Below are 24,877 nucleotides of genomic sequence, written 5' to 3' on the forward strand. Positions count from 1 at the left end.
GACTGTGAATTGGATAAGCAGAAAAAAATTGAATTGATAGATGGTTCCCCTTCAGGTGAAAGTAGGATACTTCCCTTCTATGAAACTGCAAGTATTCAAAAATAATAGATTTCTTGAAATTAGCAGGAAAAAAAAATGATAGAACCAATCTAGATCAGTCCTTGTAACCCATTTTTATCAACATGATAAACTGTTCCACTTCCATCTCCTGTGATCCGCAGCAAGTGTCTCTTTCCTAATAGGATAACTGAACAATGTATATTTGTATTTTACAAAAGAGATAAAAGCTTTGTTTAAAAAGAAAATCACATCTCTATAGAAAAATTATTCCAACTTTTCTACATTTTATTCCATAAATGCCTGAAAGTTGTGCTGTCTGCAAGGATAGGGAGGGCTTAAACAGCACTTTACTCTCAAGCTGTGTCCTGCTGACAAATAAAAGTTCCTCCAGGTTCTAAATTGAAGGTGGAGGATGCAGGGATAGTGAAACCACATGACAAATAGCTCTGTGTATTTCAGAAGCACAGTCTGACATCTGAGTGTTAAGCCAGGGAGTAGATGGTATTTATTGGTGAGTGCAGCTCCAGACTTCCACCAAAGTCCAACTCCCTGACGTCTCTCCTGGTTCCTGTGTACTGGCCAATGAATGAGCCATCTTCATTGAATGGTATCTCGCCCCCTTCTCCATATTCCACCAGACTGTCATCGCTGTCTGATCGCTTCATCATTGCCTCAATAGATGGCTGACCTCTTTGAAGCCCTCGTTCCTCTTCTCTACAAAAAACAATGAAGGAATGAATGATTAAAAAATAAATAAAAACTCAAGATATTATGGAAAAGATAAAAAAATAAAATGATTCAATCTTATTATAAAGTAGTTGTAAAGAATTTGCAGTACTAAATGATCATACCTGCGAGGGTAGGGGAGAGTGGACACACGTGCTATTCTAAAATATGAAAAGAATTCAGTGTGTCAGAGGACTGACTACATATTGCAAGTACAAATACAGTTTTTGCATCTTTCCAGGATCGCACAGGTATAATATCAAAGTGTCAATATTTGTTTTTTTTCATACCTTTCAAGGGATCTTTGAAAAAGAAAAGGATTGAGGTTTTGGAGGGGAAGGGTTTAGATAGAAAAGGCAGAGTAAAAAAAAGAAAAACACAGATTAATGTAATTATGATCAAAGAGTTATTATAAATCAAATGAAAATAAGATTTGAACCTGTGCATTGTGATGCTAAAATCTAATCAAAATTAAAGATACCCAATGGAGTTTTAAATCAACATTAAAGTTATAAAGAAATAATGGTATATAAGTATTTAGTTCCCTGCTGTTCCACTGATCACATACATGCAGAAGGAGGGTGCAATGTGCTAGCAAAATAAAATGTTAAGTGTAACGTGTTTATGATGAAGGACACGGGAACAGCAGTTCCACTGGGCAGCTTTAATTTATGAAACCAAGAGAAAAATGCACAGGAGCAAATGGATAATAGGTAAACAAATAGGCTGTTTTTATCTAATTTTTCAGGGTTTCAAAGTTTTAATTTTAGTTATAGTTTTCAACAGTGATAGTGTGGTGCAGTGTTACAGTATAACAATAACAAACATAATACACATCTTCCTTGTCGAGTATTATTACTGTGCAATTACAAAATAAATTACATGACTTAAGAAACATTGCAAACATTGAATACTTTGTAAAGCAGTTTGGTAAGATAATATTATTTACTGATTTGAGGTGTTGTTAAATCACAACTTCCCTCAGGGAGAAGCAGTAAAAGTTTTTGTTAGTGTCTGAATTTAAAAATTCATTCATTTTCCAGAGAAGGTAAAACTTACCGATAATCAAATGATCCCTCCTGATCTTTGTCATCCACCGGCTCCAGTGAAATGTCCTTTTTATCCCGTACTGAAATAGTACCAATGAGCTTTATTAACACCATGGAGCCTGAATATGACTATAACTAACAATTTTTTTGATAGTTTGTATTTCTTTTTAAAAAATAAATTAATTGTTTGTTTTATACTGTATTAAAATTTGGTAAAACATCCCAAATGACAACACCCAAGATGTTTTAAAATTCTATTCAACCAACACTACAAAATGTAAGGCCTTAAAATTTTTCTACAGCTACAGTTAGGCATCACCACCCTACCTGGGTATTTTCCTCCTCTGCTCCGCTTGATGAAACAGACGATGAGAAGGATTAGCACGATGAGAGCCACAGCGCACATTATCCCAATGAACCAGCCCTGAGTGGTGATATCCACCTGATCCTGAGCATAAACTGAGACATGCAAGGGCACACATCATTAAGTAAACCAACGTGAACATAGTCATTTAGTGTTTATTTTATTTGTCTGAGTAGGTGGCTCTAAAGTGTTGTGATTTACACATTTGCTGGGCATGTGCTGAGCTACTTGCTGTGACCCCTTGTGACAATGGAGCAGCTTTAAGCAGTTTTAGCTGAAGAAAGGACTTAATTACTCTCTGTAGTGTAGTGGGGTGATTCCTCTGTATGCCATTCGCCTATCCCTAGGCGAGTTCGTGCTGCCACAGAAAATCTGTATCGAGTGTATCGGTCATATCGGCGGATTGAGAAGCTTGTCACATTAGGAGGAAGCTCTTCAACTCGCAGCTCCTCTCCCCTGGTGGCGTTCACTGTGGAGAGAGTGGGCATTTCCTTTTATAGGGAGAACTGTTGATACTGGTGCTGAGCTATTAACTACCTCCCCTACTCAGAGAGTGACTATGCAAGTGTTCATAAGAACGTGCTTTAGTCATATTCTGATCTTTGAGTGCTTATTTAAGAGCACTGTTGAGTTACATAGATGAGGACCTTTGCCAGCTTTACTAGAATAATCAGATTCCTGTTCTTTCAGAGTGTTTTCAGCTCATACCTGTCTGGTACTTGAGGGAATAGCCAGTAATTATGCCATTGGGCTCTGCTGGCAGGCCCCAGTCAACATAAATACTGTCCAGATGTCGCTGTTGGATCCTGAAGGATCTAGGAGCAGATGGTACTACAGGAGAGAACACAGCAGCAGATGATAAACATACCAGGGGGAGGAAAAACACATTAATTTGTGAATTGCTTGTGATTGATAGAGGCTAATCTCTAAAATTATTGTTTTGTTGACAAAGTGGTAACACTTTTACCTCCTTCAGGTGTTGAGAAATGTATGTTATTACTTTGCGGCCCTTCGTATCGACTGTTTGCCACAACTATGTACATTTTGTAGTTGCTGTAGGGAATAAGCTCATCAAGGACCCCAGAGGGGTCTGGGCCATTGATAGGAAATTCTTTGGACTTCATCCCTCTGTCAACCCAATGCCACCTCAGCTGGCTGCTGTCCCTCCAGTAGTAGACCTGAGAGACGAGAGACAACACACATTTTAGATCTTCTGCTCTCCAAACAAGCAATCGAGTATTCACGTTACATAGCAACATGAAACTCTTTCTACTGTATGATTTTATCAACCTAAGCTTGATTTCCTCTTAAGATGGCAAAAGCAGATAAAACAATGACAGACCAATTAAGCCAGAGTTTCTTTTACATGAGGGTAAAGGTTTTTTTTTTCCTTGAAATTAGCCGAAAAGATAGATAAGTTCATACATAAAAAATTATATTATTATTCAGAATTTCAGTAATATCTAATGTATAGTGTAACTGATTAATTACTGGATGGTCAGGCCCACTATTTAATATATAATGTGGTTGCTGCAAGCTGCTCTCCCGGTGTACTGATAATACAGTGAAAAATGAAATTTTAGAAATCAAATGATAAAGCAACAGCTCAAAATGTAATTTAACTGAATGGCAATTATGGAAAATGCAGAATGGGTTAACTGGGTTAGCTTAAAAACTGTTTTGCATTTGATTCTTTTAGATGTATAGTATATAACTTTTCACACAGAGCACACTCTGAGACTTCTTTCTCAGCTGGTATTAATGTTTTAGACACCATTATATCAAATGAAACCTGGCATATTTTAGTCTTTTGATTGCGTTCATCACCAGCTGCATTTCATTAAATTAAAATGATTAAATGCCCTTAGTTTTGAATGTCAATAAATAAAAATGTAGTGCAAATTTACTGTCCATTATCAAATGCTGAATTCACCTTGTATTCTTTCAGTTCTCCCATAATTGTGTCACTTGTCACTGGATCCCAGTGTAGAGTCACCTGAGTGCTCTCGATGTCGGACACTCTCAGGTTCAGGGGTGCTGTTGTTGGGCCTTGGGGAAAACAGAGATGGCACTGAATTTCGTCTTTGCTATCAGTGAGCATAAAACATGTAATGACAAAAACCGTTTTCCTCCGAAATTATTCATGATTCCCTGCTTTTGTCTCACCAGGAATACTTGGATGTAAACTGACCTCATTATTTGAGATTCTGCCCATGTTAATACTGAACACCCACCATTATTGTAAATTTAATATCAGCTGACAGCCAGTCTGACAAAAAACTAAATGCAAAAAATTAATCAGGGGAACAGTCTGGCTTTAGATGGTGCTTTATACCAAATTAAAGAAAGTCTATCTATAGAACAGTTTGTAATCTCTAATGTAGTGAAGCAGAGAATCTACCGAAGTACAATGAAGTTCACCAACATGTATTGATTTCCTTCCAAAATTCCTACTCCTTACTATGTTATGATAAAAGAAATGTAGGTACGTACGGCCTTCACCAGAATAACCAATGACAACAGAAGACTCTGGTCCCAGCCCAAAGTCATTCACTGCCTGGACTTTGATCTCATAAGGAGTAAAGGTATCCGCATCATAGATGTAATATTTTAGCCACTTAGTGGTTGCATTCTTCCACTCCTCTCGAGAATCTCTCCTTCTCCACCAGACCAGATACTTTAGATGGGGTCCATTCCACTCTCTGTAGGTTAGAGGCTAAAAGCATGTTTTTATAAAATTAGAAAGCTTTATTGTGCGAAGATATGTGAAGATATTAGTGATAAATAAAAGGATTATGTAAATTCTGATTACCTCCCAGCTGATTTCCATGTTATTTCTCCATGTACCAACGCCTTTTAAATTCTTTGGGATTATATCTGGAGCTGTGCAAAAAAAATGAACACAATTTTGAAAAACTGTTTGTGATTCAGAGAGATACATTTACTACAGTTGAAACATAAGCTAGCTAGCTAATGGAACCTAGCTTAGCATAAAGATCAGAAGTTGGGAGTTGGGAGGTGCCTGGTTTTGCAAAACATCTAAAAGCTTATTTCTGGGACTTTTAGTGATTAACTTATTACTTGTCATTTATTTACTCAAAAGGAAAAATAACTGCAAAAGTAACAAATCTTTTTTATCACTCGAGAACAAGACCCTGAGATACATAAACTCCTCCACTTGGGGCAGGAACTCGTCCCTGACCCGGAGTGGGCACTCCACCCTTTTCCGGCTGAGGACCATGGCCTCAGATTTGGAGGTGCTGCGAACCGTTCCAAGGCAAGCTGGAGGCCATCACCCGATGAAGCCAACAGAACCACATCATCTGCAAAAAGCAGAGAGGAGATCCTGAGGCCACCCAAGTGAAAGCCTTCCGCCACTTTGCTACACCTAGAAAATCTGTCGATAAAAATTATGAACAGAATTGGTGACAAATGGCAGGCCTGGCGAACCCTTCACCCACTAGGAACGAGTCTGAATATTGCCGGCTATGCGGACCAAGCTCTTGCAATGGTTGTATAAGGATTGAATGGCCCATAGCAATGGGCCAGACACCCCATACTCCTGGAGCAAGCCCGTGGGACACGGTTGAATGCCTTCTCCAAGTCCACAAAACACATGTAGACTGGTTGAGTCCCACAGGCTAACCAAGCCCGATAGGACTCCTTCTTCAGCTTGGTGGCTCCCCTCACCTCTGGGGTCCACCGTTTGGTTCGGGGATTACCACCACAACAGGCACCAAGTACCTTGACGCCGTGGATCAGTGCAGCGGCTTCGGCAATGGAGGTGCTGAACATGGTCCATTCGGACTCAATGTCCTCAGTCTCCGTCGGAATGCTGTTGAAGCTCTGCCGGAGGTGTGAATTGAAGATCTCGTGGACTGGGGCCTCTGCTAGACGTTCCCAGCACACCCTCACTGTATGTTTAGGCACGCCAGGTCTGTCCAGCGTCCTCCCTCGCCACCTGATCCAACTCACCACCAGGTGGTGATCAGTTGACAGTTCAGCCCCTCCCTTTACCCGAGTGTCCAAAACACATGTCCTCAGGTCTGGCGATACGATTACAAAATCGATCATCGACCTGTGGCCTAGAGTGTCCTGGTGCCACGTGCACTGATGGACACTCTTATGTTCGAACATGGTGTTCATTATGGCCAAACTGTGGTTTGCATAGAAGTCCAATAACAAAACACCGCTCGGGTTCAGATCCAGGAGGCTGTTCCTCCCAATCACGCCCTTCCAAGTCTCACTGTCATTGCCCACGTGAGCATTGAAGTCTCCCAGTAGGACAACGGAGTCCCCAGGAGGAGCACCCTCCAGTGCCACACCCAGGGACTCCAAGAAGGCTGGGTACTCTGAACTGCTGCTCGGCGCATAAGTGCCGACGGCGGTCAAGACCCATTCCCTGACCCGAAGGCGAAGGGAACGAACCCTCTCATCCACTGGGGAGAAACCCCAATATACCAAGCCCAAGGGATACCACGATACCCACCCCAGCCCGCCGCCTCTCACCAGGGGCAACTCCAGACTGAGACAGAGTCCAGCCCCTCTCCAGGAGGCTGGTTCCAGAGCCCAGACCATGCGTTGAGGTGAGGTCACACACTATCTCAGGCTCCTTCCCCACCAGAGAGGTGACATTCCATGTCCCAATTGCCAGTCTTGGTAGCCAGGACCTCCGCTCCTGGCTCCTGCCCGGCTCACATTGCACCCGACTCCTACGGTGGCTCCTGCGGGTGGTGGGCCTGCAGGAAGATGGGCCCATGTCCCTTTTTTGGGCTGTGCCTGGCCGGGCCTTAGTCCATGGGGCCCGGCCAGGCCAGATGCTTGCCCTCGGGCACCCTCCCCGGGCCTGGCTAAAGGGCGGGGCCCCTGTGACCCTATCCCGGGCAGGGTGAACTGTTCCCTCGATGGTCTTTTCATAGGGATCTTCTGAATTGCTTTTTGTCTGGTCCCTCACCCAGGACCAATTTGCCATGGGAGACCCTACTAGGGGGCAAAAGCCCCCAGACAACATAGCCCCTGGGATCCCTGGGACACAAACCCCTCCACCACGATAAGGTAGCGATTTGTGGAGTAATGATTCAAATCTGTAAAACATGGTGGAGACTCTGTCATGGTTTGGTCCTGCATTTCAGTCAGCAGTGTTGGGGATCTTGTCATGATTGATGGAATTATGATAGCATAAATGTAATGACAGATGAGCTACCGTATAATCTGGAAAGCATTTGATTGGCAATGGCTTCATTATTCAGCAACGCCAATGATCTCAAACACACAACCAGTGCACTAAAAGCATACCTGGATAGTAAAACACACAATGGAACACTTCAACCATGGATTGGCCTCCCCAGAGCCTGGAAAGCTACATTATTGAAGCTTGTAGGGATCTTCTTGACAGAAAAATAAAAAACTGCAAATATCCAAAAAGAGAACTATTCTAGAAGATTGCCTAAGAGAGTTCAGGCTTTGTTAAATAATAAAGGTGGTCATACCAAATACTAACTCTGAAGCTCATTAGACTTATAAAAACTTTGTTTTTGCCTCATATACTGTATTTCCACACATTTACAATTTTCCTAGCAAAATATAAAGAAATAAGAGGTACTTCAAAACTTTTGCACAACATTGTCATATATCCCAGTCTTTACTCTGAGTATTTATTGTCCCAAACAAAAACATATGACACCCACGTGCACCGCTGGTCTGAAAACGCTTAGATGGACGACTAGGGCGACTAGCTCCAATTTCGTTAATAGCGATGACTCTGAACTCATAGTACGTAAAAGGTATGAGATGCAAAATGACAGAGTTGAGGTTCCCTGGGTACGTTGAAAGATTTCTCCACTTTCCAGGCAACCAATCATCGTCGTCATACTGCACTAAGAACTCTGCGAGAGAACAAAGAATGCAAAAACAACCAAAATGCTAGTCAATACAGCAAAAGAGTCCTCAAAAATGGTAATAATGTTTAAAAAAGTGTTTACTTTTGTAATTTTTTGAGTTTTCATCTTTTACCTGTTATGGGGCTGTGGTTGCTATCTCCAGGAACCCAGCTCAGTCTTACAGTACGTTCATATGGATCAGATAACTCCAAGTTAGTGGGAGGATTTGGACGGTCTATAAATAAATTAAATACAGAAATAATTAAAAAGACATTTCAGCATGTCATATGGTTGATAAAATATCTTTGGTTTCAGTGTTTCATACCCATCACCATTAGGTGTGCTGAGGCAGATTTCTGTTCAAGCTCACTCTTGATGACACATGTATAATTTCCCTCATCGCCTGTGTTTACATTAGTAATCACTAGATTTGATTCATCCATTGAGATTCTGAGAAATTGAATAAAATTGGTGAGACCTAGAAGCTCATTTGATTACACTGAAACTAATAATATGAACTTAGTTGCACAAACGGGCCTCATATATGTACTCATATATGCATAAATGTACTTTAATTAACAGTAAATAATACACAATAATCCTACCTCCAACCAAGAGTGAGATGCTTTTTGTTTTTCAGCCAAGTGGTTGTGATAGGAGTCGTGACATCTGCTGTTACACCACACTCCAGGCGGACATCACTTGCACGCATGACTTTCATACTCTGTGGTCTTGTGACAATTAATATGGGTTCTGCAAACAAAATAAATACAATAATGTACAATGAAAAAAAAATTATGTCAAATTTTATTGCCAATTCAATTATTTTTTATTTTAATGACTCTTCACCTTTGACCTCTACTCTGACTTGATCCTCATCTCTCCCTGCAATGTTGCTGACTACACACACGTAAGTTCCTTGGTCTTCTATCTTGATATGTTTAATCTCCAGAGTCCCATTGCTGTGGGTTTTAAAACGATTTCCTTCAAGATTTCCTTGCCCATATTTGGACCTGTGTAAGAAGAAGCATGGACATATGTTAAGACACACACTTACTGTGAGTGGATTTATAAATCATAACAGTGTCACACGCCATCTTACCATCTCAACTCAGGCACTGGAGAACCAAAGTACTGGCAATCTAAAAAGGTACGACTACCCTCAGTCACTTTGATGAATTCATTTCTTGCCCCAAGGATTCGTGGCGTTGCATCTATGGGAAAAGGGAGCAACTGCAGCATCATCAGTGATTATTTGACTTCAATATGCACCCAGTATACTCTCCCATGATATAAAAAAAAGCAAATTTGGCCTAAACAATGCATCATGGCAAGGACACGAGCGGTAGAAAAACGTGTTATTTCTACCTCAGATAGGGAATGACCGGTCCAAAATGTGATTATTTAATTAAACCCTCATCTGTAAGAACTGAACTACATAATTTGTTAAGTATTTTGCCATTGTTGATAGATGTGCATGGTTGATTTTATTACTCTTTATTATCCTAAGCCTATACTGAACTGCAAATCTTTAAACCTGATACACATAAAAACTCAATGTTACGTCAAAACAATCGGCAGCGAAATTAAAGGATTATTATTTAAATGTAATATTTACTATATAAAATATGGAACTGTGACTGCCTATTGTGCTTAATAAATTGACCTATTACATTTTCAAATGTAGTTTTGAGTAAAGAAAGTTAAAAAAAAAATGCTAACAAACAGTTTCACTCTCCTAAAGAGTAACTTTTCAAATGAGTAATTATAAATCGGTGTAAAGCAGGGGTCTCAAACTTAAATGAGCTGTGGGCCACTGCTGGCACTGTCATCTCATTGGAGGGCCACTTTAGTGTTCAAGTAGCACAGAAAAAAAACAAGAAAACACCCATAAATATTTGCAAAAATCTAGCATTTTGTTTGTTTTTTAAAATATTGTATAACGAGACAAAATTGCAAACGTGAACTCATTTTTTTTTCTCACTCTTAACCAAATGAAGCCTTTTATTGAACTATCAAATTAACACACTGGTACTGGTCTTTCTGGCCAGATATGTAGCAGCACTTCTGCTATAATTTTGTTCATATTTAACAAAATAAAAATGCAGACATAAGTGTACACATTCGTTTTCTTTAAAAATAACTCTGTTTTAATTAATGTTATGAATGACAGTGGCTGGTAACTTACGTAGCACATTAATAAATGCATTGGCCAGTAAGTAGCCGTACTGATTTGAAGCATTGCATTGGTAGACAGCAGTGTTTTCAGTTGTTACACTGCGGAAGATTAGCGTTTCTCCTGAAACCTGTCTGTTAGGCAGTGGTGTAGCAGCTGAAAAAAACCCCACCAAAAAGGAAAAATAAAAGTTAGGCACAATATTTTTTTATTCATTTTTATGCCTTTTAGACAAGATCTCCTAAAACATACTTTCAATCGGTTCTCCGTTAATGAACCAGCTGATTGTGGGACGAGGAGCCCCATCAGCGCGACACACCAACCGTCCATTTTCCTCTGGTGCCAAAATCAGGTTGGTGGGTTTTTCCAACCAGAAAGGAGTCGCTGTCAAACAGAAAATATGTTATTAGTTTGGATTATAATGATCAGTCCAAACATAAAATACTCTATGTTTCTGAAGAACTCACCTTTGACCCTGACAGTTATTGTGTGCTCAGCGTAGCCTAACCTATTTTTAGCAGTGCAGGTGTATTCACCTGCATCTTCAAAAGATGCTTTTGGGATTTGAATCATTTTGTTGAAGTTCTTCACTTTCATGCGAGATGCCACTTGCAAGTCCTCTCCATCCTTGGCCCAGGTAATGTGAGGAGTTGGCCTTAATAATCACAAACAAGGCTTTACACAGGATAACTTTCATGAATTCAAGGTGAAAATACTTACACTAAACACAAAATAAACTGTTGTATAATCATTTGTAGCATAAACTTGAAATTAGAAATTTTTTTGTGTGTGTGATCCTTATTGAAGACTCACATTCCTGCAGCAATGCACTCCAGGAGCAGCTCCTCCCCCTGCAGGATCAATATTGAGCTTGATGAGCCTGTAGGAGACAGCCAGGTGGGAGCAGCCTCAACCACTGCATGAGCTTTGGAGAAAAATAACCAGAAAATCCCCGTCAAATACCTCAAACATTGAGTCATCACACTCCTCATCCAAAACAGCAAGTATAAAAGATTAATAATTAACATTTCAGCCTTGTGGCACACGGGCACCTACTCAACCAGTGAGCTAAACTAGCTCCAAAAGGAATAGGATTTTAATTTGTCATGTGCTGGTAGTGATTATATTTAGTGGCATCTTCCTGTGTTTCAAACAACATATGCTAACATCCCAACTTGTTATTTGATTAATTTTTGTCTACTGCATTTATTAATGTGCTGTGCCTGTACTCTATGTTTGGTCAACGTCTGAAATGTACCTGTGCTATTTGCATGTTATGTGTAAAGGGCTGGGTGGGTGCCTATAAAGTGGCTTCAAACAGTGACAAATGGTAGAAAGGTGATCTGGAATAAGAGCAAAATGACAAGACACGGGGCAAAATAGTATTGTGGGAGACCTCACCCCCTCCATGGGCTGTATTACTAACAGACAGAAGAAGTGGCTGACATCCTACCAGGCAGTCTAAAGGACAGCACAGAGACTCTGCCTAAGCACCAGATCCATACAGCAAAAATGCTATGTCCAGCACATAGAAGCAGGCTGTACGATGCAAACTTGGACAGCATACAGTATCATGTGATCATGATTATGTAGTTGAATATCTCCAGTCCTGATGGGAGACACCTCTAAAGATGGTTAAGAAAAACAGGGGTAAGGTTCTACAGAAGTTCAGCTTCCAGACAGTTTCTGGCAAACCAGTCTGAAATACTAGTGGTTGACTAGAACCCAAAGATAGCAGCTCTGATAGATAAACTAATACCAGCCAACAGCCACATTAAAGGATTAGCACAATGGAACTAAGAAGTACCAAGAGCTGAGATATTAAAAGGAGCAGATGTGGAGGATAAAGTCCAGAAGGGTCCCAGTAGTAGACCCATGTAATAGGACTATTAGGTGCTGTGAAAGGGAAACTGGAAGAGTGGTTCCAGCTGATTTCAGGATTAGATATTGTGCAGAACCTCCAAACTGAAAAGCCTTGAGGATGTAGGACATTTAGAAATAATTATGAACACAGTTATACTCACTCGTAAGCACCTTCACAACTACAGGCATCTTCTGCTGGATGACATTTTTGTACGGGAATCGGGCATTACAGCAGTAATCAGCAACAGAGTCATTGAACAACACATTAGAGAAATATAGATCTCCATTGACTCCCATGGAAACCCTGCGGTCCTGCCGCACAGGCTGCATGGTGGGGAAAGCTGTCTGAATGGGCCAGTTGAAAGGTCTCGCATATGAACCTGAAATGAAGGACAGAGTTAAAAATTCCTTATTCACATTGCTTTAGAAGTGTAATGCCAATGGTGGCCCTGAAAAGTAAAATGCACCGCAACCCAAGGAAATGCCATCAAATGGACAAATGCATCAAAAGTGCACAAAATACAACAGAAGTAGAAAAAAAGTCACGGTGGAAGCCTCAATACAACACAACAGATGTAGAAAAACACCACAAAAGCTCATAAAACAATAGAAGTTATTTAGGTGAGACAGTAGCCTGATGGTGTCATGGTACTGAGACCCAGTGGTGTGTGTATTTTAGTTTTATTTCGTGGATTATTGTATTTTTCCCTGTCTCCCGTTTTATTCTGAAAGAGTCTGCGGTGTTTTTGTGACTGTGTTTAGCTTCATGTCCCTGTGAGTCATTATGCTTAATTTCAGTCAGCTGTTTCCCCATGTGTTCTCACTTCCCCTGATCAGCTCCTGTGTATTTAAGTCTTCTGTTTTCTGTGTTTCATTGTCAGGTTGTCTGTTATTCTCTCCACAGTTTTCATAGTCTGTCATATTGTTCACAGTTTTTTCATAGTGTTCTTAGTTTTTTTTTCTAATAGTTTCTTGTTTGCTGCTGTTTTTTCAGCCAAAATAAAGGCTCGTTTTGTGTTAGAACCTGCAATTCCTCTGTCAGCTTTTGCTTTTGGGTCCTGTTTCTAAAACACCGGCACACCCCACCGTGACAGATGGAACTGGTTACAAATAATAGCAAGCATGTATTTACAGTATTATATGAATCATGCGATTAGAACACACAAAACTTTGCATCTTCATTTCCCTCACAACATAGATCAATCCTGCAGTTCTTCTCAGTGCATATCAGTGCAATCTGAAGCTGTTACATCATGCTATTATCTCCCTCTATTCTATTTTCATTATGTTTTATTCCACTTTTGTTGTGTTTTAAGTGCTTTTGTAGCATTATTCTTTTTGCTGATGTTTTCTTAGGTTGCAGTGCATTTGACCTCTTAGGGCCAACATAGATACCACATGATCAAAATCTTCCTGTTTTTGCTCATTTGACCCTAGACTTGATCTAGCATTTCATTTGGTATCAGACACTTACAACTGGACATCCAGTATGTTTCAGGTTTAAGTGGGCCAGGTGGAGGGTCACAGGACAGGACAAGTGGTAAGCCAGCACTCACCACCACAGGCTCCACAATCTCTCTTGGCCACACAGGGGGTCCTGCACAAATAGAATCAAACTCCTCTCAGCTGCAAAGTTTGCTTGACACTGCTCATTAAATTCTGGCTGATGCTGGATGTTTTGGCCCCATGCCAATTACTGGTATACTTGCTAATATTTAATATACATATTGTTGTTTTGGGTCTTGGATCTTCTGGTTTTCTGTGTTTCTAGTTGTATTTTAAGTTTAAATTTAATTTAATAAATGGAAAAGACCATAGCAAATTATTCTTTAAACAATGAAAGCCTTTTGGGATGGAAACAGTTTGTTGTCATTTATTTATACATCCCAGATATTTTTAACCAATACACTGAAGTCATTGTATATCTTTTTCACTGCTAGATTCAGACAAACTTACTGTATAATTGTAGTATGATCTTGTGGGAGTATGCAGATCCATACTGGTTGGAGGCAATGCATTGATACTCTGCCTCATACTTTTCTGGATTGTTCCGGGCATAGATATCCAGAGTCCCTGAGCGCCTGCGCATTGACACCTGAGAGTCACGTGCCACATTGAAATACTTCCCATTACGCCTCCATGAGAAACTTCATAAATGAGCAAATGAAAAAAGGCCGGGAAAAAAAAATCAGTGGTTTGCCAATCTAAGTTTAAAAAAAAAATCAGTTCAGTGGATTATTTAGGTCTTACATAGGATGAGGGTTTCCTTTGGCTTCACACTCTATTACCATGGTCCCTTTGGGGTCAACAATGTGCTCTTTCATTGACTGCTTTATGATAGTAGGGGGTTGTCTGACTGCAGGCAGAGAAATAAAGTCAGTTTAAGAAGTAATGTGAAAAAACAATTCATAGACATAAATTTACAACTAGCCAATGGTCTTAAGATATTCGCTTACCTTCGAGAGGGACGTTCAAAGCCCCAACACTCTGCCATAAAAGTAGCAGCAGCGCTGGTTTGACCAGTGTCCCCATCTTTATATTTCATTTAGTCCAGAATTGATTGTGGTCACCTATTTCTCTACTCCTAGTTTGAACGAAAAGTAACACAAGACATCTAGAAGACATTACATCTTGAACAAATTATAAAGTGAAGAAAACATTTTACTCATAGTTCACAATCTAAACTGTACCTAAGCAAATATACTTTCAAATTTTCCTGTGACAAATGATAGCCGTATATTGTAGTTATTATGAGTGGCGCTTGAGGTGCAGTTATGAGATTTTTTAAAAAGTATGGAAATAAGACAAACATAATTTTTGCTACACAGTTTTGTATTTTTCTTGTTTGCGTGAAATACTGCATAATCTGACAGTCAGATATTACATATCTGAAACATGTGACAATTGAGTCTAAGCATAATAGGGTGGGAATAACTGGTTTACTATAAAACAATGTAGTATTAAAACTCTATTAGCATTAAACTGTTTTCTTTTTAAGGAAAAATCTTGTAGATGTAGTAAGTAAAATATTTCCCATTGAAAACCTAAAAGAATACGTGATGTGTATTTGTACTTAGAAACACTTGTTTAGAAGCTGCTGCTGTGTTAGATTTACTAACAGAATATTTTCACAACTGCGAGCAAACTACACAAACAACACAATCTGTGGTTATTAAGCTGTCTACAAGTGACTGCCTCCCACATATGTAAATGAATCCTCCGAATGCCTGACAAGAATAAATTGTGGTTAAGTTCATGTTGAAGGTCGAATACAATTAATCTGTCAGTGTGAACAAAAACCAATTCATTCGATGCCTATATTTAAAACTGTTTGCTATTAATATGTAATGAACTGTGGAATGTGTCAGGACTTCGAAACAAAAAAGTTATGCGAACCTACCTCACTTGTGCCAAATCAGGGTTTTCTCCTCCCCATCTCTGTTACTTTCACACAGCAACAATAATCCAATGACTTCAGGAAATTATTCTTGTTCTTGCAGTGTAGAAATTAATACTCCAGCCCTTCAAATATCAGGTCAAGAACCCTAGAGGAGTTCATACACATCAGTAATTGAGTTTCTGTCCGTCACTGCCACTTACACTCTGCCCACCCATCTCATGAATAATGAATGAGCACCACACAACACCTCCACCTCACCCACTTCACTGCTCTGACCAGGCTGTCATAATGCTGAACACTTCATCAACGTGGTCACAAAACTAATTTTGCACAATAAATAAATTGAAGTTCAAAGAATAACTTTTAAAAAATGACTACGGTATATCAAGAGAGGCTTGTCACATGGTTGAGCATATTTTGGCAGCACCTGTATTTTCTTCAGCTGAAAAATGTTTGCTTGATCCGGTGTGAGCAAAATCTGTTTAGTAAAAATGAGGCTGGACCACATGAAAGCAGAGAACAACCCAGATTCTGTACAGTTTGCATTCTTGCTGGTTATGATGACATCAAAATGTGGGCTTTATTGTTGAATGCAGAGAACTGGGAAGCAGAGCATGAAAGCAATATCTGTTTCCAGTGTATGAATACTGCATCTGGCACATCTCGTATCACATGACATCCTGACAAAGGCAATTGAAACAAGACTAATGTTTTGTTTTTGTTTTTTTGTTTTTCAAAATACCAATTATGATTTGATTGACTTTTTGTGAAAGAGAGTTTTCTACACTCAGTCATTCACACTCATTGGAAAGCAGGAAAAGGTCATTACCATTCATCTGAGAAAATCCTACGGGGTAGGCGGAGAGCAGTTTTCTTTTCTAGAAGGTGCCAAAGATGCAGGAGAAGCTGTATTTGTGTTAGACAAAAGCCATCTCACGGCTGTTGACAGTGTCCTGACCTGTGTAGGCTTTCAGGCATTCACATGCTGCATGTACAGACCAGCACCGACTGGATAGAACAATAGCTCGGTGTTGAGGTGGGGTAATATGAGGTGGCACTGCAACCTAAGGATTAAAATAAAAGTATAGTCAAAATTTGTATTTCCAAATCTTTAAAACTAAATATTATGATTAAGTAGTGCTTTATCATGGTAATAGATTTCTTTTCTTTCTTTTTTTTACTGAATAAAAAGAATTCAGAGAAGAGAGAATATCAGTGCATCTACAATGGAAACCATTACAATCCTCCATTAACATCAGAAACACATCTTGACTTGGCTCACATAGGACACAAAAGCACAAGGGGTGTGTTAAGCCCTTTGGCTCTCAGAATAAGCATTTTCCCCCCATAGATTGGACTGAAGCAGGCCTGACAGTGAGCCGTGATCAGTGCCATGCACCAGATTGCATGGCACTGAGGCAGACGAGGCCAGCTCGGTGACGACAAAAAGGTCTCTATGCTCGTAGGTCCCCTTTGGCACGAGTGCCCAGGGCTCGGGTAAGAGCAGATGGCATGTGAGAGGGAGTGTTCAACCACACAAGATGCTTGTTCAGAGTCAGAGCACCTATCGTTTGCGCTTTGACGTCACTGCATCAGAGAGAGCAGAAGAATAGGATGGAAAGAAACTTCTGTTGAGCAGGACACAGTGCGAAATTACATCATCACCACTGTGCAGCCAAAACAATACTGCCTCACTGAGCTGAATACTCATTTTATAGTTTGATGAGCGCAAACTGTAACAACATTTCTCCCCCAAAAATGTCCATGTGGAAAAAATGCATACACTTTATTACGAAGAAGTGCTCAGTTGAATGAAATACAATATAATATCTGTATTTTTTTATATTTGTATGACTACACATGTTACCATATTTTAAATACATGAGATCTAAATGTTTAACATCTTATGCACACATATTTTAATATTTAAAAGGTATCAGCTACTGTACCTTAGCTGTCATTTTGCACTGAATACAAAGTACATGGGGGTATGCATAGATGTTATAAATTTTACTAATTAAACTACAAATGTCACTTTCATGGGAAGAAGTCAGTGGCCATCTGTACAAAATCTCTGTGTGTCAATTAATCTAGAAAATTGTGGCACATTTCCATAGATATTTCAAAAGATGGACCTGATAGTGGTGTTAGAGGAAAAGCCAAAGGATTACATGAGTCATATGGATTTGTTCCTGGGACATCATGCATGAACACCGAATCCACCTCATGTTATAACATCACCGCTCCAAAAATGATGCTAATGCATATCAGTTCTCTAAATGTCAGGCGCAGGAACTGCACAACATAGTGCTCACTCTCACATAAATCTGCTGATGCATTTGTCGACCAGCCCCACATCTCAGTTCACACTATGACATCATTAAGACTTCCTTGAAAGACAGATGCAAGGAATAACACACTCATTGGCCCAACAAGACACTTGATGCTAATCTAAAGTTTTCTAATGTTCTTTATAACACCACATATACTGTAGTCCTAATTACAGTTGGTAAATGTGTAGTGTCCTACCTTTAAGTCTTTTTTGGTCTTTGGTTGCTTCTTCCACTTCGTGTTCAGCTGAAAGCAGATCCCTACCTTTTCCCGATCTTCTGTCACAGCAACATGTCCACACTGTGCCTTACCTCTCCAGCAACATCTGAGTATAGTACAATTCTTTTATTCCATTATGTTAAAAAAGGTGACAGAGCCTGGCAAGGGAGTCTGATTCGGATGGCTGTCCTTAGCCTGGGTCACACGCTTGGCGAACAGGCCCTGAGAGCTTGTTATAATAAATCCATTGTGAAATCCACACATAAATATAACGTCATCTTCATTGTGATGGGTGGGAAGTTAAAACAGAACTGCTATATCATGCACCAGATTAGGTTTTGGGGGCATCCAGCCAGCATCTATTAAAAATAATTTAAAGCTTTGTAAGAGGTGATATTTTTTCTTTTGTCTGTGCTGATTCTGATTTTGAGATAGATGGTAGATGGGGGGTGGGTCATTGACCTTGTATCTTCACACTGGCTGGCACGAATACACACTCTCTCTTAGACAAAGCGTTTCTGTCTGAAACAAAGTCAGCTTTTTGTGGACACGGGGGCACGGCTTCCAGGCACATGGGGGGGATTTAACCCATTGTAGTCAAGTGATTGGAGGACTTCTTTTTCACTTATAAACTTTTAAAGACTGCAGTAATCTGAAAAATAAAACCCTGAAGAGTGGCATTTAATATGTTTAATGAAACATAGACTCTTAAATAAATATTCTTTGATTTTCAAAGACAGAAAGACCTATAGTGAATTATATTTATACATTAGGCATTTTTTTAAAAAGTGCATCAAAGTGCTTGTGAGTATTTGTTCTGTCTAGGTCATAAAGTCAAAAGAAAATATATCAAAAGATCAGACAAAAACACACAAAACCTCTGCACATTTGAACTGCTTAGCAAAGCTCAGATGATGAGCTTTTGGTTGCCTCACATAAACTCAAAATCATGACATATACCACAAGCCAAAAAACGAAATTTTGTCAAACAGCGTTTATATCATGGATGTTGCCTTTAAAGTGTTTCTGTTATGTGTGCTTCTATGCATATGATATACATCTCTTTGTAGACATCTTTTACCTCACCTACTCACATCAATCTCTGTTTCATCTCCCAGGCCCTCTCACTGAACCAGTCCTTAGTTCTCCCAATAACTGAGCGTTCTGCTGAAAGCACTAAACAAAGTCTGGCCAGTTTTGGCTGGTTTCTCTCCAGATAGTTCTGTGTGTCTCTCTGCAGCTGGTCCAAGGCCTGCGGCCGGTTCTCGTCAAGCGACACATCAGAGCTCAGCATGGGGTTGAAGCGGAAGTAGACATCTGGGGCCAGCAGGTCATCTAAAAGGGTGTGAACCCCTTCAGTGTCAGTGGCACTGCAGATCAGATTGCTGATTTTGGCCCTCAGGCTCGTGGAGGTAGCAGGTCCCTTCTTAGCACTGTCATAGCGACCTGTGCCCAGGGACAGCACACATTGGAAGTCCTGGTTTGGCCACAGCAAATGGCTTTCATGGACAGCCACGGCACAGGGATTGTTCAGGGTGATTCCACCATCCTAATAAGACACAAATTAATCTATAAAGCCGAGAAATTAGCATTTTGTTCAAATCAAACCTGCACAAAAAAGCTTAAGAAAAAAAGCCTGAATGATTAGAACTCCTTTAAAGTAAAACAAATACAATATCAACAGAGGTTCTTATATTTTTGATTTAAGAATTGTAGAAAAGTATTAAGGTGTGAGTGATAGGAAAGGGAGCGACTGGCATTTTTCTTTTTTCCTGAACGGAATGCGATATGTTGAATTGGGTTTTTGTATGGAATTTGTATCCAACCAAAGACTGTATATAAAGGATGACCATAGTGTGTTGACATCACTGAAAAGCTCCTACAATGATGCTTTTATACTGTTTAACACTTGTTTGGAGCTTTTTTGCACATAAGGTCTTGTAAACCAACTCCATTAATGCTATTTCACTTACGTTCTTACACTGAAGATTGGGGCAGGCACACACATCACTGCAATGATGTGTGTGCCTGCATCATTGCAGTGATGATGCAGGCAGTGATGATGCAGGCACACACATCTATTATGTGTGTGCCTGCATCATCACTGCAATTCACCAATTTTTGTGTTCACTTCATTGACTGTCATTAGAAAAAAGATTAATGGCTAACAATTGCCACTAGTTATTGGGGCGTTTTATTTATTAATGTTTTTTTTTTCTTAAAGCAAAAAGTAAGGTTAACCTTCACCCCCTTCATAGTCCTTCAGTTAATCACATGTTTATTTCGCCTATTCACGTTTGAGACACAACAAGGACATGTCAACATTGGAAACTGTCATTAACAACCTGGTGAATGTCATTTTCTAAGGTAAACTCCTGGAAGTATCCTGGGGCGGCTGACGATGCCCTCACTGCCTGCCACATCTGGTAGCCTGAGCCTCCTGCGTAACGGCTGAGAGAACCTGGTTTGTGGTTATAGTTGCGGAAGACAAAAGCCTTAGGGCTGGTACCCCAGTTTACCACTGTGCTGACTGCAGAAACCTGAGCAGACACCAACAAAACCAATTGTTAAAGCTGTGCAAGCTCCAGTTTTTAAGCTGGAATCAAAACATGGAATCTCACCACAGCGGGGTGCTCCAATACAGCAGCTTGGAAGTCCTTTTATTGGTGTTCTGTGAAAGTGCAATATTCTTACCTTGGGACTGAAGAAATCTCTGGCTGTTTTAATAAGTACTCTATCACCTAGCTTCTCTCTAATGAGAATGAAAACAAGCAGTGTCTTATTAACTTGTTAAAAATTTACTCCTTTGAAGGACTGAAGCACATTTAATGTGTCTCTTATGTGCAAACCGGAGAATCGTCTCCCAGGTCTCAGTGTTATAGTAAGAATGGCTCCAGCCCATCTTCACAGTACCAACCAGCGGGTTTTGCCGGAATACTTCAGAACCAAAACGACGATACATGTCAGCACACTCTTCTATAGAAAAACGGGCCAAACCCAACATGAAGGCTAGGACAGCACCTTCAACAAACAGATGCGGAGACATCCATTTTAAATAGAGTTGTAGATTCAGACAGGCATGCATTAAAATGTTAGTCTCAGTTTACTATATGTCACCTGTGCTCACTCCACAGATGTAGTCAAACAGCTGGTGAATCTTTTTGCCTGTTTGATCCTCCAACAGCTTTAATATCTGAAGAGGCACAACACCTCTGAAAAATGCAAAGAAAAAGGAAAACATAAACCCCCAGAAATATGAACACATTAGCATAGTCATACACAGAACCAGTGGATACCATCAGGCACAGCTTAACCTTTATATACTGTTTGGCTCAAATTAAACCCATTTTGACATTTAACAGCAGTAAAAACACAATAAATGTATTTGATTGATTTTTCCTGGAGTGACCCAAAATACAAAAGAAACGCAAATGAAAAATATTTGTAGTTTGTACAGGTGCTTCAAATCTTTCTGCACAGAGGCTGTACCAGGTCAGATTTCACCTATATGTATTCAGATGGATTTTAGCCTAACCGACATGGATCAAATCAAAGAAAAGGGTGGTTTTGAATGATAGAGTTCAAGGAGGTACTTTACCACTTCACATACAAGTAATACCTGTGATCCACAGTCCAAAGATATACATGCTAGGTTAACTGGTAATTCTGAATTGACCATGAATGTTAGCTAGTTATGGTGCTTAATGTGTACTAAACAAAATGCTTCATGAATGTGTAGTTAAAGTTGTTTTGAGTGCTTAATGATCTATTTTTTCTTACATTTACCTCGTTCCACCACCATCAATTGAGAGGACTCTTATGCCACGGCCTTTGACTGGATCCGCATATCCGATAAGAGCCAAAGTTTCTCTTAATGCAGCCTGAAGTTCCTGGTTATGTTCATAGTTCTTCCGTTGTCTCAGCATTGAAACTGCAATTTTCTCCTGGAAACAAAATCATGTTTTAAATTTAATGAGGTTAAAACAACTGTTAAATATAAGTATTTGTGTTTAATTCTCAACAGACCTTCCAGATTAAGGCTTTGCATGAGGGGTAGTGGATAAGGTGTTCATTGAGTGCTTCTACGCAGTCAGTCAGATCTTCTGGAGTAGAAGCCAGTCTCAGGCTATCAGCGAACACACATGTCATTTCATCTGCTTGTTTCCTATTTAAGACAAGCTGACAAACAAGCAGAATCGCATCAAAGTTCATTTTTATGTATTTTAGCCTCTTACTAATGAGAGCAGATTTTTATCTTACTTAGTTCATCGGGGCATTAACTGGGAATTAATGAAAATGTTACTTTAACTCACCTTTTTATTTAATACTGCCTGCGGGGCAGAGATGGCAGTTTTGGAGTTGCTTTTTCGATAAACACCCAGCAGTTCTGGAATGGTACTTGTGGGGTTGCAGAGGTAATCCATAAAAGATACACTCTTCAGTCTCTTGGGGGACTTCTGGGATTCAGTGTCCTCATTCACTCCACTTTGACCCTTGAAATACTGATTGATGTGTTGGGATGTTTGGAAATAGTTCTCACTGATTTTAGTTGTATTACAGCTGCTGTGGAAACTGCCTGCAGCTCCTGGGGTGATAGATTCTTCTTGCTTCAGTTGTAAACTGGCACTGTGAGTTTGTGAGGTGGATTGTGTTAAAAGGTGTTTCTTGTAAGTCCAATCCTTCTCTATGAGAGGTTGTTCTTTCGTATTCTGAGCTTCATCTGTTACTTTGGCACCAAAGTATTTATTAATGTGCCTTGCAAAGTGAAGGTATCCTTCCTCCCAGGTACTGGAGTTACTGTCGGGTTCCAGTGCTGCCTTTACTTGAGACTGTTTACCTCTGATTTGTATTTTTCGTCTCTTCTCCCTTCTGTTTGTCTCTTTGGAAGGAGGCTCCAAATTCTCCTGCTTTTGAACTTTTGCCAAACCCTGAGAGAAAACTGTGTTAATGTGATGAGCAACATAATTGTAACCCTCACCAAATCTTGTCGTGAGAGAGCTGATGTGAAATAACTGCAGTCCAGATGTTTCTTGAGTTGAATGACTTGTTACAGAGTCCCACTGTTTGTCCTTACATTTCAAGGTCTGTGTTGTGTCTTTGCTTTCAGGTATATTTTCCTCTGTGGCTGCTTGCTGACTTTGACTAATCCTCTGTGACCTGCAAGCATACTCTGGAGTAGACATGACAACACTGGCATTTTCAGACAGACTTAAAACTTCTTTTCTTTTGAAATAAATGTTAATGTGTCTGGACAATTGATTAAATGATTGACCAAGACACCCTCCAACCGAACTTAAAAGAGAATTGTTCTGAGCCTCGTCAAAAATCCCAACTGGAGCTTTGGCTTTGAAGACATCCTTATTAGAAGATGAATAAAAACGCAGAGCCTGAGGATGTCTCGCCTTTTCTGTAAGGTCTCTAAGGAGGCTATAAAAGGTAGAGGTTGTATCACTGTGCTTTACTTTTTTAAAAGTGGCTTTTGTTGCAAACCTGGAAGGTTGAGGAGGTGACAGCTGTAAATATCTATGTAGGTCAAGGCAGAGTGGTGCTTTAGTCAGACCATGGTCCTTTCTGAGAAGGTTCATTGTGTATTTATATTTGCTGTACAATTTCAATGTCCTGTTCACACAACATAACACAATTTTGTGCTCAGGTAACGACCCATGTTGTCTTGATGAGCGGCACTCAGTCAAAGCCTAAATATCACTCAGCACTGAGTCAGCTTGCAGTGGCATATTCAGCAGGAATCTGGAAAAGTCAACAAAACATTTGAACAACAACTAAGTCAGCGCTACACAATAATGACGCTCTGTGGCTGCAGGAGTGTGTTAAACAAAATGCTTACATGACACATGATATTGACATGTTGAGCTTTAGTAGTCATACATGATCAGAAACTTTGCTAATTATAACAAAAAGAAGTGCAGCTCATGATAGTTTCGTCATTTTTACTTGTAAATCTAATTATGGGAAAGTTATGAGTCAAAGATGAAATATTAATACTAGGGATATTACATAAAATTATAAAATTATTGCATTCATGTTTCCAAAGCTTGTCTGCGCTGATGACATGCACATAAACAACTATAAACAACTCTGACTGATCAAACTACAGGCATCATGTTTTACAATAGCCTGGTGCCTTTCTTTCCTTATGCTGTCTCCACAAGAATGTAACATGAAACCTCCAGAAAAAAGCGTGGCCTATAAATAACTCTCTATGGTGTATCTGTACTTCCATATTTCCATTTTGACAACACACACACACGGCTTTGCCTGTAGTTAATCTCTTATCCTTATCAATAATGGTGGAATGGTTAATACCATGTAAAATGAAGTGCATGCACTAAGGTGGCTATACAAACTAAAAGGCAGACAGCTCGGGTATGCAATAATCAAACATCGACATAGGGTAAAGTCTTCCACTTAAGCAAGGAGAGGTCACGAATGACAGAAAATGTAACCTTGACAGAATATGTGTTGAAAGCGTACACACTAAAGATTTACCTGAAACATAACACCAAGTTTTCCTGTCTTCACAATTCCTCTTCGTGCAGATGCCTGCTCTCTAAAATCCAGAACAGCAGTTTTGACAGACTGTCAGAGTCGCTTTTTTTTTCTGCTGTGTTTTGACACTTGATTCAATCCTTCCTACACGCAGGACTTTAATCTCATTTGCTGGGCTGGGCTGGGGGTGTGTATGGGGGGTGCGAACTGGCTCGGCCAGTGTTCAATAAGACACACAGGCTTAAGGTCATGTGTTGTCACTGCTGACAAGCACAAGTCTAAAATTAGGGATGGGGTGACAGC

At 39.9% G+C, this 24,877-nt stretch overlaps 1 protein-coding gene and 1 pseudogene across 2 annotated transcripts; both read right to left on the bottom strand.

Annotated features, from left to right (window-relative positions):
- Window positions 1-431: 431 nt before the first annotated feature.
- Window positions 432-16,458, bottom strand: nfascb (neurofascin homolog (chicken) b). The gene is made up of 28 exons (XM_085345447.1): window positions 16,347-16,458; window positions 15,518-15,662; window positions 14,574-14,701; window positions 14,368-14,473; window positions 14,074-14,264; window positions 13,592-13,714; window positions 12,279-12,497; window positions 11,068-11,179; window positions 10,722-10,909; window positions 10,507-10,638; window positions 10,267-10,410; window positions 9,181-9,292; window positions 8,928-9,091; window positions 8,684-8,831; window positions 8,404-8,528; window positions 8,212-8,313; window positions 7,887-8,084; window positions 5,012-5,082; window positions 4,693-4,915; window positions 4,133-4,248; window positions 3,167-3,377; window positions 2,908-3,030; window positions 2,495-2,668; window positions 2,163-2,294; window positions 1,846-1,915; window positions 1,077-1,088; window positions 912-947; window positions 432-774 (listed from the first exon to the last, which is right to left on the bottom strand). The coding sequence occupies exons 3-28, from the start codon at window positions 14,647-14,649 to the stop codon at window positions 543-545; spliced, it is 3,540 nt and encodes a 1,179-aa protein (XP_085201573.1). The 5' UTR covers window positions 14,650-14,701; window positions 15,518-15,662; window positions 16,347-16,458; the 3' UTR covers window positions 432-542.
- A 1,735-nt stretch (window positions 16,459-18,193) lies between these two features.
- LOC146610921 (calcium-independent phospholipase A2-gamma-like) lies at window positions 18,194-24,764 on the bottom strand (annotated as a pseudogene). The gene is made up of 9 exons (XR_014905009.1): window positions 24,575-24,764; window positions 22,381-23,815; window positions 22,094-22,246; window positions 21,854-22,011; window positions 21,185-21,279; window positions 20,917-21,088; window positions 20,762-20,819; window positions 20,413-20,607; window positions 18,194-19,616 (listed from the first exon to the last, which is right to left on the bottom strand). The product of XR_014905009.1 is annotated as a calcium-independent phospholipase A2-gamma-like (transcript).
- Window positions 24,765-24,877: the final 113 nt, after the last annotated feature.

The sequence above is a fragment of the Diplotaxodon limnothrissa genome, linkage group LG20 (assembly GCF_057381915.1).
Source record: "Diplotaxodon limnothrissa isolate DT_005_m linkage group LG20, D_limnothrissa_male_GT1.1, whole genome shotgun sequence".
NCBI classification, from domain to species: domain Eukaryota; kingdom Metazoa; phylum Chordata; class Actinopteri; order Cichliformes; family Cichlidae; genus Diplotaxodon; species Diplotaxodon limnothrissa.

What these genes read in the sequence shown, in the direction of transcription:
- nfascb (XM_085345447.1), bottom strand. Translation starts at nt 14,649, where the DNA reads ATGGGGACACTGGTCAAACCAGCGCTGCTGCTACTTTTATGGCAGAGT. An exon ending in CATCTCACTCTTGGTTGGAG is followed by an intron (nt 8,529 to 8,683) that starts GTAGGATTATTG and finishes TCAATTTCTCAG; the next exon opens with AATCTCAATGGATGAATCAA. An exon ending in TGGTTATTCTGGTGAAGGCC is followed by an intron (nt 4,249 to 4,692) that starts GTACGTACCTAC and finishes GTTTTCCCCAAG; the next exon opens with GCCCAACAACAGCACCCCTG.